This window comes from Arvicola amphibius, chromosome 13 (assembly GCF_903992535.2).
Source record: "Arvicola amphibius chromosome 13, mArvAmp1.2, whole genome shotgun sequence".
Lineage (NCBI taxonomy): Eukaryota > Metazoa > Chordata > Mammalia > Rodentia > Cricetidae > Arvicola > Arvicola amphibius.
The window spans coordinates 46,429,051-46,455,411 of record NC_052059.1 but is presented as its reverse complement, the minus strand read 5'-3'; the positions used below and the strand labels follow the sequence as shown (position 1 = coordinate 46,455,411).

The window sequence follows — 26,361 nt, the reverse complement described above, 5'->3', positions numbered from 1 at the left end:
AGTGTATATTTTAAAAGTAATTAGTAGCAGCCTCTGGAAACAAGAAAAAAATCTACTCACACATGCTTCTGCACTATTAACTTAGAATCCTGCAAAGAGGCTTAAGATGGAGCCCCGAGTCAAGTTCTGAGCTAAGCCTGCCCAGCACTACCAGACCGTCTCCCCCAGTTCCTTGCAGGAACCCTACCCGCCGTTCACACTCTTCCTGCCTAGCCCCTCCCTACTGTACATGTGGTCCCTGGACCAGAGCCATTCATTAGCAATACTCAGAGGCTTGTCGGATGCAGTCAGACCTACTAGAGCAAATGGTGAGTCTAACATGATTGTCCTGACAACTCCTATACCTCATCCAGTCTGAGAAGTCATGTGATTCTTAGTCAAACCTGTGCAACAACAAAAGACAGATACTCAGACACAAAGCATCTTTGACAATCAAATGATGTCATTCTCTGGGTTCCAGGGAAGATATACGTGCCCTTTATTTTCTATTCTTCCAGTTCTTTCACTGAGTCAGGGAATGTTCAGTCACCCTTCTTCGAGTCCAACAGGAAGCCCCCTGAATAAAGTATTCTGCAGAGGCCCGAGCTGAGAGTCTTCCAGCAGAGAAACCTTCTCTTCTCCAGTAACAAAAGGGCTCCTCCCACCTGCTTCTGCATTCACGCCCCATTCAGATGGCTAACCTGGGCCTGGAATCACCTGGGATCAACGCCAGATACTCACTGCTGAAAGGGGATAAAATGTTGCTTCTCTTCATCGTCCACCTTCCCATGTATGATATCAGTAATATCCATCACTAGGAGAGAGATAACGGTCATTAGAGACACTAATGGCTCCATGCCTCACTGAGCTGTACAGAAAAGGATGGTATCGCAAACACAGAGCACCAGAAGAAGAAAGGAACCGGGGACCAAGCCATAATGATTACCTAAAGTGCCACACACAGCAGGACAAGGTCATGAAAGGCTCAGACTTTGTCCATCTAACCCTGTAGGACACACCTTCAAAACTCTGCCAGACTGAACTGAAGGTTCCTGACACTAAGTTCCTGAAAGCCTTAAGCCTGATTTTTTTTTTTAAGTCTTCGGTGAAAGCCATAGAAAACACATGCTTTTAGCAGGCCTGTTAGAAGAATTCAAAGTCTAGAGATAAATTCAAGATGAACTGGCCACCTGTGTCATTGATTTGATACACTCTTGGTTTCTACACAAGCCTTAAGCATCTCACAAAACAAACCTTCAGTCATTGGTTCCCCCCAGCCCTGACCCAGGAGAGAACTTCACGAAAGCCTGGAAGTAAGCCTGATGCATTCCTATCTCGCTTACACAGAGGAGAGGAGCCCCACCTAGGCACAGGAAGGGCTAACTTGCCCTTGGTCACATGTTTTGATTTTCTTGTTGGTTATGGACATTTGTTCTTTGTGTGTGTGTGTGTGTGTGTGTGTGTGTGTGTGTGTGTGTGTGTTTTATTTTGGAATGGTGGGATTGAATTTAAAGCCTTGCAGATGCCAGGAAAGCAAGGTACCACTGGGTCACATCCCCACAATTAGTTTAAGTTCCTTAGCAAAGCCAGGGTACGCATTAACAGTGACCGCAAAGCCAAATCACATAACCACTATGCCCAGCTATGGGGAGGATTAATGAGCAAGGTGCAAAGCTGCTGGCTGACAGGAGGCAGCACCCTGGTTAAGCGGTGAAACTTTGGTTAATAAATTACAGCCCTGCCATAGAACATACATTAGCAGACAGCCTGTCTGTTGACGAGAGAAGTACACACTGAGAAATACAATAATGCGCAAAACAGAACTCAGACAACACGGCCCACCAGGCCAGGGGATAGCGCTGGTGCTAGCTAGGAAGGTGTACCCAGCTGGGCATCACATACAGCTTGCTGTTACCTAACAGGACCTTATGAAAACTATACCAGAAAACAGTGAGAAACTCCTCTGCCAATGTCATTATCTCGGGACACCTAACTTCAACTCATCATTGGCAAATTAGTCCTCTCTGCGTGCAATTTCCAGAAACACACACTCTCCCTGACTCTCAAGCACACACACACACACACACACACACACACACACACACACACACACACACACACACACACATAGACTAACACAGAAAAGCAGACAAAAGCGTCCGGTATAATGTTTCAGTTTCTTTGGCCTGTTATGAACAGCAATGACCTCAAATACATCTTTCGTAGACAGAGAGATACATTTACACCGCCATGTGGATGGCTAAATAGAGCTGAGTTCCTTGTATTTTTTGAGACTTCACTTTAATTCCTGATAAAGTAGCAATGCCAAGCAAGGCGGGGTGGCGCAAACCTATGATCACAGCACTGGGAAAGCAGAGACGGGAGCGTCTTTGTAAGGTTCTGGCCAGCCTGGACTACAGAATGAGACTGTGTCTCAAAAAAGCAAAGCTGCTTCCTGAATACTCCCTGAGCAGCAGGTATGATGGGAACAGGTCAGAAGACATGGTACATAGACAGTCACCCCTGACAGGGAGGCCACCTCCTTAGCCACAAAAGTCACAAGGTTTAGTGAAGAAGATGGACTATCTGGCCCTGGTCCAGGAGCAAATTTCTGACATTTTACTGGTGACTTTCCAAAGGCACTACTGATCCAAACATCAATAAAAGACAGAATATCTTTCTTGAAATTTAGGAGAAACTCCAAAGGTATAGGGCTGCTTGGAAGGTCCTGAGGATTGCTTTAGGCCAATATGGACCCTCTCTGAAGGCATTCAGGGACACAAAGTTACCTTTGGGAAGGAGTCTCCTAAGCAGGCAAGAGGTTTGCCTTGGATCACAGTGCATCAGCAGTGCGCCTGCTAGCATGTAGTCCTGCTGTAGATGAGACATGGTGCTGGGCACAAAGGAGAAACAGCGGCTACAACATCAGTAGCTAAAAGACTCAGGGACACAAAACTCAAGGAAAGAGAACTGGTCATCCTAGGGCATATATATGGTGTGCCCAAGACTAACCATGACAACGTGACCCATGGCTTCCAGTATTTAGAGGGCCCTCCTGGCATCTCTCTGCCCTCAGCGGCCATTTAGCTCCTTTTCTCTATCTCTTTTCGTTGCTATAATTGCGGTAAAATATATATAGCATAGAAATTACCACCTTAGTCACCTGTAAGTGTACAGTTCAGTGGAAGCAAGCACACTACCCTTGTAACAATCACCATTATCCACAGCTAAAGCTCTATGTTCCCAAAGTGAACCCTATCCTCAGTAAGCAATTCCCCCTCTTCTTCCAGCCCCGACAATCCTATCCAACATCTGAGTCTGACTCTCTGACTCCTCATATCAATGAATCAGATAGCAGTTGGCTTTTTGTGTGCATGGCTTATTTTACTTAGCTTAATGTTCTCCAAGTTCAGTCATACGGTGGCCTGAGTCAGAATTTCCATCCCTTTTAAGGCTGAATAAAAATTCCTTTCAATGGATACACCACGCTCATTTATCCACTCGCCTAGTGATGCACACTTGAGTGAACTGGTCTCCTTCAGCCCTTGTGAATAATCCCACTGTGCAGATGAGTATACAGATGTGTCTCTGAGACCTTGCTCTTCAATTCTTTTGGGAATATGCCCCAAATGGGATCATATGACGATTCCCCATTAGGTCTTTTAGAGATTGCAAAGAACAGGGTCCCCAGAAACTACCGCTTTCTTTGGACTCTGGCTTTCGTCATACCTGCTACTCCAAACGGTCTCCGGAGCCCACAGGTGTGCTTTTTGCCCTCCTTCAGCTCCATGCGGCCCACCCGGACAATCTGGCACACGAGGCTGATGCGTGGCCGGATGAGGTCCGTGCTGCTGAGGTCCTGTGGGTAGAGGATGGATGAGAGAGGTGGGCTGTCATGTCCTGCTCAGAGAACACTACCCCACATTGAAACGCCAGAGCAGTGCCTCTCTTCCCACCCACCAAAGAACTACTGTGGCAACAGAGAAAATGACCATCTACTTACCTATAAAAGGGCGCTCTTTTCTTCCCTGGTCCCTAATTCACATTTCTAGACTAGATCAGACTCAGCCTCCACCTCCGCAGTAGAGAGGTGGGCAAGGTGTTAGGAACCGGAGCATTCCCTGACACTTTGGGTCCTTTGACTGCATGTCTTAGTACAGGCCACATCTCAGTGTCAAATGACATAATGCATGATACTGACACTCTCTGGGCATCCACAGAAGCCTGGGAGAGCCCAGGCTGGCCTTGAACGCTGGTTACTGAGGTTGACCTTGAACTCCAGCTCTTCTTGCCTTCCACCTCCTAAGTGCTCCTATCACAGGCCTGCACCACCCCCCACTCCTCACTCCCAGCTCATCTTCTAAAGAACCCTGGAGGCAAGTGTAACCCAGGTATGGTTTTGTGAGATTCCTCACCTGCTTCCTGAGAGGCCCTCTCCATAAACACTGGCTAACAAGAGGTGTGGGGGCGGGATTGTTCCTGTTTGTAGCTGAGGCTCCTGTGCGTGTATGTGTGTTCTGAAGGAGGGGTGAGTGACCCGGAAATGAGCTCATATATCTCATTCACTTAACATCAGAAATAACTTCATTATATCTCAGAACCCTTTTATGAAACAGCAGCCCCAGCCCTCTTACTGAGTCAAGAATTACTTTTCAAATAATCACTCCAAATCTACGCCCTGTAATTTGGTAAAGACATGTCATTGAGACAGCAATACACACCAGTAATCACCCACCCGGAATCTCTGCTTGAGGTTCTGCAGGGCTTCCGCTAATAAAAAAATAAAGACGCCGGGTGGCAGGTTCTATAAACCGTAGCATATTGGCTATCATTACATAATACATATATAAATGAGTTATGAAGACTGTTTAATGAACAAGGGAATGGCTACCACATTTTATTTCACTGGAAAGGCTAGACATAAAATTTACATTCTAGATGATCCTCTGGCTGGCTGGGAGAGTGTGGGAGCAGGAAAGGAAAAAGCAATCACAGCTGTACTAAGTCATGACTGACTAAATGATGAACAAAAGATTTAACAGTGCCTAAAACATACACGCTCGGCCCGATAAACGACGCTTGAAAGCGGGGAAAAACCCAGCTCGGTTTCCAAACTGAACAAATACTAACGTAGTCTGGTGTAAAATCCCAGAAGGTTCTGGGTCTGCTTTTGCAGGGGTAGAGACAGGAAGGGCTTTGTGCAGGGGCAGAGAAGCCTGTGCATGTCCTAGAGTTAGGCAGCTGACAGAGGGACAGGCAAGCAGTTTGTTACTGGCCACTGCTTCATCTGTCACTGGAATTTAGGCTTAGTTTTCCTTTCTTAGACTTGGAAAGAGTAGGAGACAGAGCAATTGTGTGGACTGATGGAAGAAAGAGAGAGAGCAGAAGCTGGGGACCCACCTATCAAGGTTTCCTGGTCCCCCTTGCAGCCCTAAGGTGTGCCCTAAAATATAAATATATATGTGTGTGTGTGTGTGTGTTTGTATATCTACATACATGCATATACATATACATACACACATATGTGAAAGAAGCTCAGAAAGTTCTGAGCTAAGAGGAAGACAGTTGCCAGGTACACACTACAGGCTCCTGAGCTGCAAGCAGCAGCACCCTGCAAAGACTGGGAATCCTCTACACAGAGGAAGGTTCGCAGAAAAGGTCTGGATCACATTTGCCCTCACCGTGACCTTGGTCTAGGAGCTCTCCTTCCACCTAGTAATCTGCTTGGCCGCCTCTCTCCAACTTCACTGTCTTCCTCCAATGTCTTCTATTTATGTGTCTTAGCATGCTGGGCATTGAACCCACAGCCGAGTGCATGCTAAGGGGCGTGGCCCTACACCTCGCATCTCTACTCCCGACGCTTAATCAATCAACTATTTAAAAACACAAGCTTCATGGTTGGGGAGGTGCCTCAATGTGTAAAGTGCTTGCCATGTAAGCTGAGAACTTGAATCTAAATCCTCGGGTCTCGTGTAAAGCTAGGTACTGTGGTATACATGTATAATCCTCATGTTCCTAAGAAAGATTGGAGGTGGAGACGGGAGAATCTTTGGAATAGCCTTGAACATGCAAAGGCAAGCAACAAAGAGACTCTAGCTCAAAGCAGTGTGGCAGGGGAGAAGAAACACCTGACGCTGTCTTCTGACCTCTGCACACGAACTAGGACACCCGTGTGACCTCAGGAACACACATACATGATACATCATATATGTACTAAAAGTTAAATATGCATACATGCATGTAGCAATAATTGATGAAAAAAGAAGCCAGGAGTTTGAAGGAGAGCAAGGAGAGGCCTATGGGAGGGCCTGCAGGGAGGAAAGAAAGTGGGGTAAAGGATGTGATTACATTATAATCTCAAAAACAAAAGGAAAAAAAGGGTAAGAGTGGGAAACCATTTTCATTATAATAAAATCAACAAACAACTATAAGTTGAAAACAAAAGTTAAATTAATAAATATACAATTAAAACATAAGCCTCCCTGACCAATACTGTGGCGAAGCCCCTGGAAGCACCTCGGGATGCTGATGCTGTTCAGAATTCACTCATGGGTGTCATTGTTGTATATGTTTGTCTATTCCATCAGCTCAATAGCTGCTCAAGAACATAGCATCTTTCCCTGTTCTGTTCACACATGGTCTCAAGGGTACAGACTGGTATATGGTACCTAGTATGTGTTCACTAAGAGAATCAATGACTGAGTGACACCTACTCAGAGGACGACGATGGCTTTCCTTTTCATCTTTTATGTTTTCCATATATTTATCAAGAAACAGAAAAGGGGAATGGGCTATTTAGATGGCTCCATGGATAAAGGCTCTTGCCTGAACTCTATCCCCGGATCCTACCCAGTGGAAGAAGAACTTACTTCTGCCAATTGGCCTCTGACCCCCCCACACACCATAGCAACACACCTACACACATGCATATACATAGACACAGAAGACAAACGAACCCAAAAATGTTTTATGAAGGAGGAAGGACTCACAGTGAACACGGCTTGGAGGTTATTCAGCTTCTCTATCTCCTTGGGCATCCCGTTACTACCCCAGCGAATTAGGTAGTTCTCACTAGCAGGAAAACAAAGGAAATTACTCTTAGTGAGTGGGCAGCTGGAACAGAGGCTGCTCACAGCGCAGACGTGCAAGGGTCAAAAGAAGGGGCAGAGGTGCCCCGTGAGAAGGCGCTGGGGAAGCACACACGCCATACTCGCGGGGACTCTGTATCTGAAAGATTCCCTGATGTAACGAACACGCTACACAGTGGCAGACACTGCTCAGGGTGGCTCAGATATGGGATTTGACGAGTTTCTTCCGTTGGGGTCTTCACTCCACCTCAGACCGTTTGTCTAGAAGCTTCAGCTTTGCTACAGGGAAAGTTTAGTTTAGAGCTGGGCACGGTGGCTCAGGTCTGTGATCTCAGCACTCTGGAGGCTGATCATCGTTATCTGAAGCCAGCCTGGCTACATAGTAAACTGACCCGCCTGAGTTAGTCAGGGAAACCATGTCTCAAGAGGCCACGTTTATAAAAGCTTCATTTTCTATACTTTTCCCAATCCATCCTTCACGGTCTATATCATGCAAGTGACTTAGCAGCTGCTTTTACTTTTTGAGTGAGGGTCTTATAATGCCTAGGATGGGCTCAAACTCACTATGTAACTGATCCTTCTGCTGCCACCTTTCTGGTGCTGGGATTACAATCCTATGGAACTCACCTGGTTCATGGAATGCTGGGAATTAAACCCAGGACTTTGAGAATGTGAAGTAGGCACTCTACCAGGTAAGAATGCCTAGGCCCCAGGAATTACTCTTCACCACCTTCCTGAAGCTAAATCTCCATTTCCTGAGTTGCTCTGGGAAGGGTCACACTGGGGCTCAATCGCAGCCTTTAAACTTTCTTTATGTGGACTTTCCCCCCCGCCCCCAGTAGTTTTGGGTTCACGGGAGAGTTGAGCTGAAAGCAGAGTCCCCAAACACACCGCCCCCATCTAACCAGCTATAACTGCTGAACCCGCACGGACACATCTTCATCCCCGCAGCCCACAGCTGGCATGAGCGTTCACAGCTGGCACAGTGAATTGCATGGGTGTGGACAAACATAATGACGGGCATTCACCATTGCCCTATCCTCTGGCTTAGTCTCAGGACCATGAATCCCCACTGTGCTCCACGGCATCTCTCTCGTTCCACCCCTAGGCTCTTCTGAATTCTTTATCTTTGTGTCTGTGTCCTGAGCAGTTTCCTTCACTCTTTAAACCCCACAGAGGACACAGCCTGAAGCTTCACGGTGTCAGCACCCATGTGCAAAGGTTCCAGAGCCCAAAGACTTTATTTTCTACAGTCAGAGGTGACTACGCCCAGCCTACAGACCTCAAACCCAGTGAGGGGTTCCTGGACGAGGGCAGGAAAAGACTGTGCTTTGCAAGGCCAAGAAGAAGTGACAGAGGTCTCCATTACCTGATGAAGGTGGACTGGTCTGGGTCATACAAGGCCATGAACAGCTCCGCATCCTCGCCGATGTTACAGACAAAGTTCTTGAAGTTCACATAGAGACCATAGGTGTGGACAGTACTGAAGATTGCCTGGCCTCTCAAGTCCAGGTTCTGCAAAATGCTCTGGGCCAGAGGATAGGAGAGAAGACTTAAGCAAACGGGAAAAAATATTGGCAAAGAAGCCAACCTATACACAAGGGACAGCTACTATACTCAAGAAGCACCTGCTAAGAACTGAGCAGACGTGGACCAATCATCGCTCGGCCAAACAAACACATCAGCATTATGAGATAACCAGAGCAGTCCTATTCAGGCTCTTGAGCCCAAATAATTCAACAAATGCTGACTGAGAGGCTGGAGAGATGGCTTCCATAGAAAGTGCTTGCTGTGGAAGAATGAGATCCAGAGTTCAGATCCCCAAGATTCATGTAAATCCCCAGTGGGCACAGCAGCCCGCCTGCAATTCCAGTGTACAGGAGATAGAGACAGGAACCTGGAACAAACTGGGTAGCTGGGAAGCTCTGGGTTCGAGTGAGAGACCCTGTTTCAAGAAACAGGCTGAAGAGTGGCTTTCACATCCACTTGCATATCCATGTATATATTCATGTGGGTTCACACACATGCAAACAAACATACCTACACGTATGCGTACCATGTACACACACATAAAAAAAATCATGCTGTCTACAGGTGATAACTCAGTTTTTAGAAGATGCATGAAGCTTCCATGTGGATGCGGGAGGATCAAGCTTAAATCACCTGATCCACTGCTCAGCTTCACAGCAAACAAAGGTCGCACGAGAAAGCTTTGCCCTTGGGTGTGGTTGTCCCTCAAAGCAGAATCACAGTCACATGTTATCATGACCGTACTCCAGAAAGCAAAAGAAATAAACAACACGCAGATAAACCTTTCCTCTTCCAAACAGAAAATAATACACCAAAATATCAACATGGGAGGGGTCAGAAAAGATGGCTGAGTGGTTAATAGCACTGACTATTCTTCCATAGGACACAGGTTCATTTCTCAGTACCCACATGGTGGCTCTGTAGATCCAGTTCTAGGTGACCTGATACCCTCACACAGACAGACATGGCAAAACACCAATGCACATAAAATTAAATTTAAAAAAAGAAAGAAAAATGTCAACATGGAAGGCCACGTGGTCAGAATGTGGCTGACATTTTTTTCTCCACCTTTCTAAGTTTTCATTGCTTTCAAAAATTTTCAAACATGTCGTTTAAAATAGTTTTATCTTGGACAGCACAATATTTATAACAAACAGAGATTATACTACAAAAAGTCTCCCAGGGGCATCTTTATTTTTATTTTTTTACATTTATTTTATGTGTATGGATGTTTTGGCCCCATATACGTCTGTGTACCGTGTACATGCCTGGTGTCTTCAAAGCTCAGAGGAAGAAACATATCCTTTGGAACTGGAGTTATGGGTGGTTGAAAAGCATTAAGTGGGTGCTGGGAACTGAACCCAGGGCCAGAAGCAGCTTTTAGCAGCTAGTTTCTAATCTACCATTCCAGTTACTCTTGTATATGCAAGCACTGACATGTGTATACCCTTTTGTATTTTTAAAATACAAGTACTATTTTATAAAATAGTTCTGCATCTTTCTACACACAAACACACACACCTACCTTACCTTTGTTCTCTTTCCAAATCAGAACACAAACACTGGCCTCATTCTTTCTGCCCACTTTTAAAATGAGGACACATGTGATTTTCTAGGCATTTCTAGTTCTATTGCCTACTTTTTTTTTGGCATTAAAAACCAAAGCAAAGAATAAAATCCTAGTAGCTTGACCTGCACCAGGGGGAAATGCACCTTTTCCTCTTGGATCTTTTCTTCTATCCTTTTAGAAGCAACTTCATGGGCCTTGAAGAGGGCAACAGTGCTGGTGTCATCCGGATCCAAGATGTTTCCATTGTCATCACGCACAACCAGATCGAGTCCAAGCATTCTGAAGAGAAAGGAGGTGGTAAGAAGCTCTCCCCTTTACTGCCAGACTCTTTGTAGAAGAGCCTGTGTCAGAAAGCCCAGGGGAACCAGGAGAAATGGGTAGAGGCTGGACACAGCCCAGGGACCCCTCCTTCCAATCTCTACCCCTTTCCACATTGCAATAATGCAATATGGCTCAGGAGGCCATTCTAGCCAAACCTGTGAGCATGTGCCAAGGAACTGACCCAAAGCAATAACAGTGGAATTGACACTGACTCTGACCAAAGCCCTCTTTTCAGCGATTCCCTGGCCCAGTCCCCTGTGACTTGGCATGGCAACAATGACAAATCCGTACATCATCCTTCAAAGACCTTCCCTGACTTCCTTACTCAATCTTGTCTTAAAGGATGACAATAAGGAGGACTTAGACAGTAAAGAGTGTTAAGTCCTGGGGCTACCCTTCTCCTAAACCACCTCCATGCTGGCTCTGCTGTCATTCACGGTACATTCTGAACCTTGGCTTTGACATCTGCTCCCTCTAGGACCCCTTCATCCTGCGAAGCCTGGACTCCTTCATGGGTAGACGTTTCCTACCCTCTACAGTTGCTGTAAGAACTTCTTAGCAGTGAAGCATCTAATAGGACCACACATATAGTGAGCACCAATAAACATTAGCTCTGACTGCGGAGGAAGGCACAAGAAAACTGGCAACGGAAGCTCTTGAGGGCTGCAGGGCAAGAGCGGAGACAGCCACACCCCTCTCCCAAGGCTTTTTTGTGTGCAATGGGCACAGAAGTAGAACGAACTCAGAGGTTGGTGGGACGGAATTCTGCTCTCAGCCCTCAGTCTGCCTCCCAGGCACCTGTACGAGTGAACTGAGACATCCAAACAGCAGCACTCATGGGATAACAAGCAGAGGCGGCAAGTCCTCAGGGAGAAAGCAACCACGCCTCAGTTTCCTCCTCCCTGTTCTACTGCAGCTCCAGGCGAGTGAGCTGCACTGGCAGCTTCTTTCCCATGGCAGCCAGACCCACAGCCCACCAGACCCGAGAGGGATGGCATGCTGGCAGAGCTGGGTCATGGATGTCCTGACAGAGAGGCCCTGTTTCCTGAGCCGCTTTCAAGGGCAGGTGTGGGAAAGAAAGCAGGTGAGCCCTGCCATGTGGGAGACGTTAACATGCCATGCCAGGCCTTGGGGGAACCTCCGGGCCAACGCTACTGTGGCAAGATAACAAAAGGACAGAGCCTTAGCCTACCTCGGCTGGCTTTAAGAAAGGTCCGGAGACTGCAGGAAAGGCTTCGCAGCTGCAGTGGCTGCAATCAACTAGGGACACTTCTCTCGTTGCTATGACCAAAATATCTGACAAAAGCAACCCAAGGGGAAAAGGGCTTAGTCTGGCTCACAGTTCAAGAGATGGCATGGCAGGGACCCAAGGCAGCTGGTCACACTGTATTGTCACTTAATATCAGATGTATGTTGGTGCTCAGCTAGCTTCTCTTATTCAGTTCCAGGACTCCACAGAATGGTGCTGCCCTGCATTTAAGCATGGGTTCTCTCCTCAGTTAACCTAATCTAGAACACACATGCCCAGAGGTTTGTCTCCTATGTGATTCCAGATCTTGTCTAGGAGACATCAACACTGACCAGGACAGAGGCCAAGTATCAGGGAGGGAAGTCCCATCTCAACTGCAAGAAGAGTCAGACCTAGAGACAGGGCCTGTGACTAAGTTAATTCCTTCCCATTGCCTTTGTGACCTGGAAGGAAATCAGTCAAGTTCACCTCCTCCTAAATAAAATTAGAAAAAAGTAATTAATTTTACCATAGCTACTTCCTAGTTTTAAGTATGTGGCGTGTACAACAGAGGCAGTTTGTGAAACCAGCTGAAGCCTGTATCCCACGTTGACATCAACTGTTTCTAATTACAGTTCGTTAAACTAGTGCATTTACGGAATAGGCTAATGAACTGTATTTTAACAGGGATATGATAGAGTCCTAAAGCTGGAGCCATGGGGCAAAGGGCAAAACAGAAATGACATCAGCACAAACTAGACCACTTAAGTACCAAATAAACAACAGCAAAGCTAAAAGCCCAAAGAGGGCTTCTGAGGTCTTCTGGAAGGGGCTGGCTGAAAGCGTGAATCCCAGGCCACACCCACAATCATGTGGAGGAATGGATTGAAATTCTCCTATAGTGAAAGGCAATGGTACCCAGAAGCTACCTGTGCTACTTAGGAGCTTGCTGCAGAAATGGGCACATAACAAGTGTGTAGATAGAATTAATGGGTTGGAAGGATGGCTTGCCATACCAGGGAATCTGAATCGTACCATTACCAATCATGGTCCTAGTCCCAGTGCGGGGGGTGGGGAGTGGGGGAAGGCTGAAAATGACAGCAAACAATTTGATATCCATCCCTGGAATAAAAGCATACTCTCAGGCATCTGGAAGGGCTCTCTCTATGTGTCTGATTACTCTTGGTCTCTCTGCCAGTGGAGAAGCTAGGGCAGAAAACCTGTTTTCTCTGTTCTTGTGTCAGCCGGTGGCATCGAGGGCCAACACAGCACCAGACCCAAGGAAGGGACTAGGACACTTTTCACCAAAATTAAATATTTTCTAAGACACAAAGACAGTAAGTCATAACCATTAATAATTGACAACCCTAAGATCAGAAGTCGTTGTGAGACTAGGGTGCTTCAGGGACACTAGGGGTTCTATGGCTTGGATGGGAAATGTCCCCAAGATGCTCACAGGTTTGAACACTTGTCAGATGGTGACACTGGTCTGACAGCTTGCAAAACCTTTCGGGATGTAGTGCTTAGCTGATGCACTTGAACTATTAGGGGCGGGCCTCTGATTCTAGGTTGGCGTACTCTGATTTCTACTGTGCTAGGCAAAAGGCAGATTCCTGCCACCATCGCCAAGCTGCTCGGCCGCACCTTCCCCATTATGATGAACTCTATTCTCTGGAACCACTAGCCAAAGTCAATTTTTATTCCCTTTAGTTTCTTCTTCTATTCAGTATTTTGCCATGTACAAGAACCCCCCAGCCCCCCAAAGTCACTAATACAGGGAAGGAGGTGGTTCATTGGTACAGTTGTGTAGCTGAGTAGGAAGAATAACTCCTAATTTTCTGCTGCATAGTAACGTAACTATGGTTGGTAAAAATTAACTTTATCCATCAAAGTACCCAGTAAAGAAGATTTAAAATGCTCCCAACACAAAGAAGCGATGCCTGCCAAAGTGATGAGGTTGAGGTTGCTATTTAACCTCATTAATCATCATTATACATAAGTACTATATACATGTGCCTTGTAAATAGGGATAATTATATATAATACGCACTTCATTTATTTATTTTCTGTTTTATTTTTCAGGCAGGGTCTCATAAAGCCAACCAAGCTGGCTTTGAACCTGATAGGTAGTCACGCGTCCTTGACCAGAACTTCTGATCCTCCTGCCTCCATCTTCAGAGAGCTGGGATTACAGCACCAGCACACCCAGTTTGTGCTGTGCTGGGCTTTGTGCAAACTCAGCAAACACTTGACCAACTGGTCTACCTCCTCAACCCTCAATCTGACATTGTTTAAAGGATTTTTTTGTTTTTTTGTTTTTGAGAGGGTTTTTATGTGCAGCCCTAGCTGTTCTGGAACTCACTCTTGTAGACCAGGCTGGCCTTGAACTCAGAGAGATCTGCCTGCTTCTGCCTCCCAACTGCTGATATTAAAGGTGTGAATGATATCTAGTGTGAGGGTGCTGACCATTTCCCACATCTTTGGTATAGGATTGTCTTGGGTTACCTGTTCCCATGATCAATTTTGGCCGTGACTTTCTTCTTCAGCTCTGCTAGTTCATCTTTGGGGAGTGTCCCAGACAGGATCTGGGAGCGCCACTCGATCAGACTGTATGTCATTTGCTGCAGTTGGCGGAATAGTGTGACCTTGTTGTTCTAAAACAGGGGAAAGGACAGAAAGGGGAAAAAAGATGTGATGGAGAAAGAACATCTTCACATAGAATTTCCACAGGGTATTACTTACTCAGTAGGTCACATAGTAAGCTGCACACTTTGAGGCATAATTTTTTGTTCATAAGAATAAGTTTGCCCAAGCTACTCTAAATATGTCCCAAAATGCAATTCTAAAATGAGTAAATAGTTTCAAATTGGTCCTAAATCATCAACCCATCATATCATGAACACGCCTGAAAATTCTGACCAAGTCCCTTCTTCTGTTGAAAACCCTTTAGGCATTCCCACCAGGGACAAGAGGGTCCACTGTAAGTCCTTTTGTGGCCAGCCTGGACCACATTCTCAACTATATTTTGTATCAATTTACACCTCAGTATCGCTGCTTCCTTTATGCACGGTGGTCATTACTTCCAAATGTTTCCAAATGTTCCGGAGTCTGTCACAATTTCCCCCACCTGTACCCATGCTGCTCTTCTCTTTCTAAACCTCTTTTGTGTGTACATGTTCATATGTGGAAGTGTTCGTGCACACGTGTGTGTGTGTGTGTGTGTATGTGTGTGTGTGTGTGTGTGTGTGTGTGTGCGCGCGCGCGCAGGCAGGATCAACAGCAGGCCACTTCCTCATTCACACTTCGCCTTATTACTTTTTTGAGACAGACTCTCGTTAAACCTGGAACTCGGTGATTTAGGTAGAATAAGCCCCAGGGATCTGCTGGTCTCTACCTCTCCAACTCTGGGATTACTCATGTCTGCCATCAAGCCCAGTTTTGGTGTGAGCATTGCGGAGCCAAAATCAGATCCCCTGCTTGTATGGCAGGTGCTTCATCCACTGAGCCAGCAGGGATCCCCAGCTCCACCAGCTGCCTAATTCTGACTGCAGTCTCAACTGAGAAGTCTTAGCCGATGAGTTAGCCATGCCTTCCTCTGATTGGAATTTATAACCCATGCCAGTACTCAGAGTCCCGGAAGACTGTGGCCTGGTTGGCTCTCTCCCTGAATAGGAATCACCCCTTTTGTGTCTGTATCTGCAAAATACACGGAAGGAAGAATTACAAGGGGAGAAATAATTTCAGAGATATGGAATATTGGAAAAGATAACTTCAAATTTTATTTATTTATGTATTCATTATTATTATTATTATTTGCTTTTTCAAGACACAGTTTTTCTGTAGCTTTGGAGCCTGTCCTGGAACTCTTGTATTTCCAGACTGGCCTTGAACTCAAAGAGATCCACCTGCCTCTGCCTCCCAAGTGCTGGGATTAAAAGCTTGTGCCATCACCACCTGGCTTCAATTTTTTATTTTTTTCCTATATATATCGATGACGTAGTTACCATCATCGATACCACAGCCAAGAATCGAACTCTAAACCTTGGGCAGAACAGCCGGAGCTCTTAACCTCTGAGCCATTCTATTCGGCTATTTCAATTTTTTATTTTTAAAAATAAAAATTGCCCCAGCAAATGGACATCGTACTCACTAGTAACTCACTGAACTGAGCTAAAGCAAAGTTGCAACCAAATGACATTTGTATCTCAATAATTTCAAGAGTCAAATACTTGGTGTCTGGACCATCACCATCTCAGTTCTACCTAAATGGCTGACTGGATCATTATGTACTCTAAGAAACCATCAGTCAGTGAGAATGAACTGGAAACAAAGGTTCTGCCCTGGAAAATCCAGCATTATTGAGGGGAAGAAAAATAATAAATAGGCAAGCATATGCACGTATGTATAATATACTAAGTTATTTTTTTTCCCCTGGCAACACTGGAATTGAATTTGGAGGCTCAAAGATGCTAAACAAGTACTCTTACCACTGAGTTATAACCTCAGTACTTATTATTGTAACCTGCTGGCCTGGCCTGTCACCTGGGTACCCTGTCCCTTTAAGAGACAAGCCCTGCCTACTCCCAACCTCCCTCCCCCTTCCTCTGTCTCATCTCTCCTCTTCAGTCCTCTCTCTCTCCCCTCCCCCCTTCTTCTGGAAAGGCAGTTTCTACCTTTCTCTTCTCTCCCCCTTTCCCTTCTCCCTCCATAACCCACTAAATAAACTCTATACACAAGCTCTTTCCGCGTGGCATATCTGTCTGTCTCCTGCTGAGGCCTCAGACCACCCACCAGGGGACCCACTAGGCCTCCTGTGACCGACCGCTGCCCCTCCTGGGAGTCCCCCACTACTTCTTTATAAATAATGCTTATATTACTATATCTATATATACAAAATAATCTCAGATTATGAAGAGTACAAGAAAGAAAATGAAAAAAATTTAAAAGATGAACAAACTGGGTGTGTACACCTTTAATTCCAGAACTTGGGAGGTGTGTCTGTGAGTTCAAGGTCAGCCTCTACTACAGAGTGAGCTCCAGGACAGTCAGGGTACACAGCAAGACCCTGTCTCAAACAAAAAGTACAAATGCTGGAAGGGCCACCTCAGACCAGGAAAAGCACACCATATTCAAAATATATCAATTACAAACCTGCACAGCACCCCTCGTTACTTATGGACTAGGATGCCAGTGGTGGTGAGAGGAAGTGGAGAGTGGGTGGGTGGGGATGGAGAGTGGGTGAGCGCGCATTCTAATGGCTGCCACTATTTCTCTCCTGTTGGTGTTCTCTAACAACCCAGGCATAAATAGATTCCCAGGCATAAACATCAACCAGAACAGAGCTGGAAACACCCAAGGTATTTCTGACCAAAGCATAAATCTGTAAAGAAGAGACCTGGCCGACAGGTGTGGCAGTGAGAGACAAAGATAAGATTAGTAACTTTCGATAAAAACTCTACAAGTCCAGAGTTCGTGGGGGCACAAAGGAGGAAGAGGAGATGGAGGAGGAGGCGCCCAGTTATCTGTGATCTCCAGGGGCTTTATTTACACTGCGGATCTTCACAATTCAAAAGGCAATTCCTGTTTGTGACCAGGAAGGTGTTTACATCGTCCTACTTCCTCCTGGGCCGGCCCTTAGAAAGCACAGGGAGATATGTAAAGGTCTTGTCTTCAATCAGCATAGGTAAAAACCCCTGCCTTTTCAGTTCAGTTCTGCACAAAATGTTCCCATTCCATTGTCTCACAAACTGGGGTGTGAAGGGGGTGGGATTAAGCCTACAGACTATGCCTTTCACAACTGCTAGGTGGAAAGACTAAAGACTAAAGACTCCTTTAGTGTCTTCTAGTTGTAATTAAGATATTAATTTCCATACTCTGAGAAAGAACGGGTTCCGGGGGTCTGGGAATCCTCGGCATGATGGGGTGTTTTGTCTGGAGCACATACTCACAAGTCCTCAGTCTTAATTATATCAGACATATCTGTGGCAATTTAATTATTGCCTGTCCATATCAGGCTCGTGTGCCAAGTCCTTCCCCTCAAAGAAGGATGAAGACGGCCTTTCTTCTCCCACTCACTGTGCCAAATCCATTTTCAATAGACAAGCTGGAACAGGCCAGAGGAAGTGAGTTCCCCCACTTTCTTCAAGGAGTAGGGCTTTGCCCCAACTGCTCAGGGCTAAGCAGTTTGCATCCTAGAAGCTGCTCACGCATTTTTTGGGGGGAAATATGTAATAGCAGAAGAGGAAGATCCCGCGCCCCCAAGTAGGATGAGTATGTCATATTCGTCTGTCTCTCCCGTTGTCCTCTGCTGGGATTTGGCTATGGCTTGGCCTCCCCAAGGGGTCCTATGCAGAGCCATGATAGGGGTGGTTGACTTTCTGAGTGGCCAGGTAGGAGGGAATTTAACCACAGGGGGTGCTGCTTAGTGGGAGGGGTTAAAGCTGGTCTCCGGGACTAAGCTAGTTTTTTTTTTTTTTAAATCGATTTATTCTTTGGTAATTTCATACATAGATACAGTACATCTTAAGCCTATCCTCTCCCCAGCCCCCTCCCCATCTTCATGAGTTTTACTGTGTTGTAAGCCACTGAGTCCAGTTAACTTAGCTTGCTGAAATACTGAGCAATGACTGTGGTTGGCTCGATCTTGTGCAGGCCTTAGGTGGATAACCACAGCTGCTGGGAGTTCCTGAAGGTAACATGGGCAGCACGGATGTGACCATGCCGCACCCAGAAGACAGCATTTCACAGCCCTCCTCTCCTTCCTTCTTAGATTCTTTCTGCTCCCTTTCATGGGATGCTGTTCTCTGAGTCTTGGTGACAACCGTGTGTGTGTGTGATACATACATACATACATACATACATATACATATATATGTTTATGTATATATACATATATAGGTATATATGTGTGTGTATATATATATGGAGAGAGAGAGAGAGAGAGAGAGAGAGAGAGAGAGAGAGAGAGAGAGAGAGAGAGAGAGAGAGAGAAGGAGATGGGTAGGGGAGGTGATGTAGTAAAGATGTCTCCTTTAGGCTGGACTCTCAACGGCCTACTTCTACAGTTACTAGACTGGTAACTGGTCACAGAGTCGTTTCCTCTCAGTTCTTGTACCAGTGATGAGTCTACTAACTGCTGACCAAAGCAGAAGGTAGCTCTCTGGCTAAGGTGAGATCAGTATGTTCACTCTTGAAAAAGCTGTTAGGAAAGACTGCAGACCTGGACTCGGAATGGCTCCTGTGAGGTCTTCGCCCTGTACACAGTCCTGTCATGAAACAACCTTCTGCGAGATGAAGGGCAACAGGGATGATGGATACAGGTCCCTGATCCTGAACGTTCGTTCAGCTTTCAATACTGGGAGCAAAGTAAACCTGTTCTCTTTATGCAGTACCTGGACTCTGGGGGTTTTGTGCTATCAGCAGCAGAAGGACTAACAGGCTTTCCTTCCTGGTCTCTGGTTCCTACATCCTACCCAACCCAAGCCTGCCCTCTACAGAGCCTCTCCTCCATCTTTGGTCCTCTCCAGGTTTGCCTTTTCACATTACGTAATCTCTTTGATCCTTTCTGCAAAGGTCAGTACAATCCTGGGATCTAGTAGGAACTTGAGAACAAATCTGATGGTTTAAACTCTGAAGAGTCTGGTTTCAATTTGAGTGAGGAACTGTTACCCCACGTAACACACCCCAGATACTGTTTTCTACCAGACAATACAGACGTCCCTCTATCTCACTTGGTGTATTTTTCTAATCCAGATGTTTATCCTATTTCCTTCTTTGTTAGAATTTCTGGAGGGAAAGACCAAGGCACAAGAACAGATAGCTCTGCCTCCCATGGTGACAGGAACGCAGAAGTCATTCGGGAGTTTTACAGAAATCTGGAGGCTGTTCAGGCCACGACGTTGACTTATTAGGTGTCAGGACCCCAATTCTGCTTGCCTCTTCTCTTTCCTCTTCCATGGGGTTTTATGATTTAGAAGGAAAAGTGCCCGAGGGAACATATGGAGACTTGGCTTCTATTTCTAATTCTATCATTAACTTGCTATGTGACTGTGGGCAAAGTTCCCTGCCCAGAGACATCTTCCAGTCTAAGACAGAGCTGCTCACCTCCTTGTATCCTCCTACCTAAAAGCTTCCTGATTGGCTGCTTCTGACCGTTTCACTTCTTTGCCCTGCTCTGCACACACTGGTAGGAATTAACAAATGGTCCCCAAGGATGGAGCTTTACAATAATCTCAAGAAGTCTTTTCCATGTAGCTGTTAACTCCGGGGTGCAGACTGAGTGCCAACTGAAGTATCCAGCATGCATCCTACCCATCCTTACTTCCTCTCCCCACCCCGGAAAAACTTGGTCTGCCAGGCAAAGGTTTGATTTTTTTTTTTAAAGAAAACGTTCCAGCATTTCCACGTCACGTTTTGTTTCCTGCCAAAGCTACATGGAGGCAGAGCTTGTAATTAATTCTCAGATCATGTGTTCTGCCTGAGGATGAAACCAGTTTCAACAGGAGACCAAAGGGAGACCAGTTAAACTGTACTTCAGTCTGTGTTGCCAATCACTGATGACTGACAACTCAGAGGCGGGCCTTCATCTACCTGGAAATAAAACCACGGGTGTGACAGGAAGAAAGGGTGACTCAGTATGCCCTGCGTGTTCCCAACCCCCACTCTCTATTCCAAAGTCCCCCAGAACTATAGCAGGCACAAGATTTTATTTTGGAAGCAACTTTCAAGTGAAGGGGGATGGGTCCTTCCTAGGAACACCAGGTTAACAACTAAACTTCCCTATTCCACAGCATGTATTAACTACTCTTAACGCCAGGCTCTTTCTCTTCAGGAAGCAGAACAGACTCCAGCTCCAAAACTTACAGGAAGAACAGGCTGCCTTAAAACCAACCTCACTGGGCTCCTTCTCCAGTGGGAAGAGGGGAGAGCCCCAGGCTGCACCCAGTGATAAGCAAGTGTCTCAGGCTTCCCAAAGAGTCCTGTATTTGAAAACACCTGTCTCACTATTATCCCAATACAGTCTGGTTTGGTGATTTCCAATAGAAGAAACAGCAGCCTGTGACTTGGGATGTACAGCTGTTTATATTCAACAGTCTGGGGCTGGGCAGATGGCTCAGCATACTTAGCTCTTGCAGAGGGTCCTGATTTGGTTCCCAGCACCCACATCAAGAGTTCAACAACCACCCATGACTCCAGCTCTGAGTGGATCCAAAGCCACTGGTCTCTGCAGGCACCCAAATTTACACACATACACAGACACGTGAGCGCACACTTTAAAAAAAACCTTTAAGAGAAAAGGTATAACTGGTCCCGTGTGGTGATACATGCCTATAAAGCACTCCTGAGGTTGAGGCAGGAGGATGGAGAGTTTGAGACTTCTCTGGGGTACAAAACTAATTGGTAAGTTACAGCTATCTGGCAAGCATATCTAAGTCAGGGCAGCATGCTTGTTCGCATGGCAAGGGGACTTGCACAGAAGCTGGGAAGAGGTGCCACTGGAAAGCAAAAGGCCAGAGATCCCTGGCTGTATCTCACAGCTGGGGAACACCAGTCTCCTGAGGCAGGAGAGGAGAATACACGGGAAGTGCAAATTCACCTGCCTGGAGTACGCCACAGCTGAAAGGGAGCCAGCCATAGTATGGTCTCTGTCCCTTCAGCCCCCTCAGGGAAAATGAAGTAATGGGCACAGCTGGGTAGACAGACAAATTCTAGTGTTCTCTGGGCAAGTGTGTTGGAGGTAGGCTTCTATATTCAAGATTCTTGGCACTTTGGAGAAGCGGTGTGCCAGGTGCTATCATGGAAGGCCCATGGAAAACTCACTGAAGTCTCACAGTGCGTGTTCAAGGCACACAGACTACCTAATTCCAATTACAGGCGAGGAGCTAAGAACCCAGGGGGTCAAGGACTGTGCTTAGGCTGCAGTATTGGCTACCAGCCTCCCGAATCTATGTTCTTCCTGTTAAAGGGCTGTTCGTTTTCTGTGACTATTATCAGCTTTGTGGATTTTTCTGAATATAAAAAATACATACTCTAGCTGGGTGGTGGTGATGCATGCCTTTAATCTTAGCACTTGGGAGGGAGAGGCAGGCAGATCTCTGTGAGTTCCACGATAGCCAGGACTGTTATACAGAGAAAGAAACCCTGTCTCAAAAAACCAAAACCAACCAAACAACAAACAAACATAACAAAAAAAAAAAAAACAAAATAAAAACAAAACCATACCCAGAAAGGGAGGGAGCCCTCTGAGAACTGCTTGCTCTGTCGAACCCCAGTGTCTTCTGTCTTGGCTCATCACCAGGTGACCTCACAGATCAAGACATTTCCTCCTTTCCTGATCAAGCCCTGGAAACACCCAGTGACTGGCCCTACCAAGGGGCAGTTCTGCAGGCAGAGCTTACCAAGAACGGATGTGAGCATGTGCTCTGCCTTCTGGACATAGCTGTGCCTCCTGGACTTGAACCTCAACCAAGAGGACTTGCTATCTACAGCAGACGAAATCCAGCCTGCTCCCACTGCTCAAGGCCACTCTACCCAAGATGATTACAAGAGAGAAAGGCTGCGGCCTTGGATAAGTGTGGTACACATGGCTCCTGCACTCCTGGCAGCCACAGCTGGGTGAGAGGGAACGTGCTGAGTCAGGGTTGTCTGGTGGGAGGGCCATCGACTGCGGCTGCTGCTTCCAGCAGCATTAACCAGTGCAGGTTTGCACTGGTGGAGTCCGTGACCGATGACCTGCAGGCGGGAAGACACCGCCACAGTCCTCTTTCGTGCTTTCCCAGCTTTGGGAAGCTAGGATATGAAGATTAAAGACAGAAAGGGAACGAGGTTCTGCATCGCTTTTACAAGGTGTCAAAATCTGGCAGAAGTTTGTGGACTCTGAGTGACTTGCCTCAGATCACAGAACTAGCTAGGACAGGACATGCAGGAGAAAACCTGTTTCCCAGCGTTTGGCTTCTATAGTTTGTTTCCTGCCCATAGCATAAGGTCGACACCTGCCAGGAAGGACAATTGAAAGGAAATCAGTAAGATACTCTCAGGAGAAAAGACGGACCATATGAGGGAGGGTCTTGGGGACACACAACCTTCCTCTTGCCACTCTGGGTAAGGGGTCCCATATCTTCAATATGGATGTCTCTCCTCCCCATTGTGAGGTATTTCTGGTGATTACACTCTTTATAATTGCTAAGACCAGGAGACAAACATCCTTCCTTTCTGGACTATTCCAGCGTCCTCATGGCTGGGGTTTACCCGGTTAGCAGGTTGTATTTCTCCCTCTAGAAAACACTGAATCAACACTGTAAGATTTCTAGTGAGATCAGACAGAAATGAGCAGAATCAGGAAGCAGCACATTTAGGGAGAGACAGAGTTTGGTGGGGGGGTGGGGGGGCAGCCTAGAGGTGGCTAACAATGGCATTCAGAAGGCCAGATTCAAAGTTCACGGAAGGAATTTGTGCAGATGTAGCCCTGGGGTTAGTGCACTTGCCTAACATGCAGAGCCCTGGGTCCAATCCCCAGAACGGCAGACGAAAAATCTAATCTATGGGAGGAAATCAATGGGAGTATTAATGTCACCGTGTATGAACGTATGCTGGCGGGGGCCATGCTTATGCTCACAGAGAATAAAGGAGCACACAGTGTAGAAACGTATGCCGGCAGGGCCCATATGTATGCTCACATAGAATAAAGGAGCATGTGTGCACAATCCAAAAATAAAATTATATGCAGGGAGGAGAGACTTGGAAACTAGATATTAGAGGGATTCCCCCCACCCCCCTTTTAATACTTCCCAGGGAAACGGGGTATTTGAGGTCTGCTACTTTAACACCAGAAAGAAAATTCTCGGAAATTCTGCCTGAGGTGAACTGTCAATGCCCTGGGGAAGGGGATGGAGGGGGCGGGTGATTAATATCAAACTCACTGCGTGTGGATATTCCTAAGTGAGTAAGCAGTTAGCAGCACAACCAGACCGGGGTCCCAGACAATAACCAAGCACCGCCCACCGTCCACGCCTTTCCCATCCAATCAGTGGCAACTACAAGTCATTAAAAGGTTATCTTCTCAGATTTCTAAGATCTAAGGGGAAAAGATGTGCCGTCCTCTGAGAGGAAATTTAAAAAAAAAAATCAATTAATTCACTAGGCTTTGTTCTTAAAACTCAATTCTGAAAAAAAAAATAAAAACAACAACAACAACAACAACAAAAAAACCCCACAACTCAGTTCTGCTACTAAATAGGTATGGAGCTGACAAAGAAAACGTCAAAAGCACTTATCGACTCACCGCCCTGGAACTGCAGGGGCATCGACAGGACAGGTGCACAGGTCCTATTTCCTCAGTCTTGCTTATTCCTCTCCCTCCATCCCTCCCCGCACTCTGCGTGCCTCTGTCTGTCTGTCTGTCTGTCTGTGAATGGAAAGCAGTGTCTCATGCACGGCAGGCAAGCACTCTACCACTGAGCTACACTCCCAGCCCTGTTTCTCAGTTCTTTTCCCCGGGAAACCTGCCTGGATAACTTGTGGAAATAAAGAAGCCATGGTGGAAAAAAAAATGAGCAATAAAGTCGTCTACTAGAGAGGGAAAAGAGGCCTTCTTATTCATGGCACAAGCAACAACAACAAAAACTCCTTCCAAAGTACAGGCTGAGTACCCCTTATCTGAAATGACTTGAAATGCTTGGGATGAGAAGTTTTGTTTTGTTTTTTTTTTCCCCGATTTTTAAAGAAACATTTACACAGACCTGATGAGGTCTCTTAGGGATGGCATTTAAGTCTAAATATGAAATTTGTTTATGCTTCATCTCTGCCTTCTACAACAGCCTCAACATAATTTAACATGGCCTCAGGATAATTTTTGTACAGACAGAAAGCATTGCACGAGGTCAGGAGCAGGACAGACTTTTCCACATGTGTTATCACGCATGTGCTCAAATGCTTTGGAATCTTGAGCGTATTTTGGATGCTTGAGTTTTAGATTCGGAATGCCTCTGGTTTGCCTGTGATACAGTTGGAGCCGGGTGCTGGATGACTCGCCTCCAGTGTAGCCATGTTAAGAAGTTGGGGGGCGGATCCTGAGGAGTGGAGATTGATGAAAGAGCACCGAAACCACCAGCCTCACCAGCTATCTCGAGAGGGTTCTCTGACAATGAGGCGACTCTCCGTGTTCTGCTCTCCTGTCATGCCATGTGAGTGTTCCTTCATACAAGCTACCGCCATCGACACCACTGACATCAAGATACGCGCCAGTATCTCCTCTCATCAGGCTCTTGAGCCTTCAGGACAATGGTGTAATGCTGTCTCTTTTCTTCATAAGTTGTCCTCGCCTCAGGTATTAAATTACAGCATCAGAACATAGACAGTGCAGAATACTCAGCCTGTACTTACCCAATACATTCCACCACGCGGCCATTTCCAGAGAGAACATTAAGGAATAAACCGTGTCCGTGCAATTTCCCACCCATCAGCCCTCTATATCCACCACTACATAATCAATTAACCAGAAGCAGAGTGCTTTCAATGTAAGTAGAAGCTGATCAATGGAGGCCACAGGGATGACAGCCGTATCCTTTCCCTCCCAGAGTGAATGATTTAGGGGCTCAGAGTTAGAGCTCTCATCAACTACATCCGAAGAGATCAAAAGATCACCTTCAATATGGGCATAATGCCCCAAGGGCCAGACAATGCATTCGGCAGTAAGTGTTCGGGTAGCCCAGAAGGGATCATTAAGGACCAATTTGTTTAGAAGATGCATTGTGACAAAGAAGGGACACAAATGAGGCTTTGAAGCTTGGGTAGGAAGAGAAATACCATGTGCTTTCCCCACAAAGGGCTGGTGATTTCTAAGGCTATGCTTTATCCTGGAATTCACAGCCCGGAATGGAGTGAAATCCCGTGTGAACTCTTAGGACGAGCGCTGGAATGAGGTTTGGTTGCTGCTTTCGTATGCAAGGACAAGATTGGGGCTACTGCTGTAACTAAGCCAGACTGTCCACACAAAGAAAAGAATGACTCCCGGGTCCAGCTATATAGCCTATAGTCACATGTCTAGTCAGAAAATATATTACTCACCATGTGACTTCCTAGTCACCCCACAGAAGCCTGAAGTCTCCTACACAGGCGAGACCCACTGGTGCTCACTAATAAAGTCTCCGGAGAAGAAACATTAGTAAACGGTTCATGGGTTCCATTGTCAAGGAAAGAGTGTTTAGACTGGAGAAGCGTCCACCATGCTGCAAGGAACTTCAAGTGTCTTGTGCGCTTGCAAAATAGGCATTTTTTATTCTGATGATGTTAAACGCTGAGAGTCCCAGGCCCTAGTCCTAGCGTTACAGGACAGGTGTGTTTAAAGAAGCGATGTGCAATTTAGAGCAAAGCTAAAAAGTTAGTGTGACAATAGCATTCTAGGCAGAGAACAGCACACGGTGAGGCATACAGTCTGTACATGGGTCTTCTGGCCTCTCTCCCTCTTCACATGACGTCACAGGAATCCCATCACGAGCCTCCACATTCATGTTCTTATAGCCTCCTAGACACCTGTCAAGTCTCTTCCAAGCACTCCAATTGGATTGAATTCCCACCTATGAAAGATTCTCCTTCCTAATTCTATTTATGCATTCACATGGGGCAACTTAGAGAAGTTGGCTCTCTCC

General features: G+C 46.2%; 1 protein-coding gene across 2 annotated transcripts in view; it reads right to left on the bottom strand.

Moving 5' to 3' along the window:
- Window positions 1-26,361, bottom strand: part of Dock5 (dedicator of cytokinesis 5) — a 183,384-nt gene that overhangs the window by 77,575 nt on the left and 79,448 nt on the right. For both annotated transcript variants that reach the window (XM_038310701.1, XM_038310702.1), the window contains exons 6-11: window positions 14,222-14,370; window positions 10,311-10,446; window positions 8,437-8,594; window positions 6,969-7,050; window positions 3,709-3,838; window positions 721-793 (exon numbers count right to left, since the gene is read on the bottom strand). In XM_038310701.1, coding sequence (XP_038166629.1) covers window positions 721-793; window positions 3,709-3,838; window positions 6,969-7,050; window positions 8,437-8,594; window positions 10,311-10,446; window positions 14,222-14,370 — 728 coding nt within the window. The remainder of the gene's footprint in view (window positions 1-720; window positions 794-3,708; window positions 3,839-6,968; window positions 7,051-8,436; window positions 8,595-10,310; window positions 10,447-14,221; window positions 14,371-26,361) is intronic.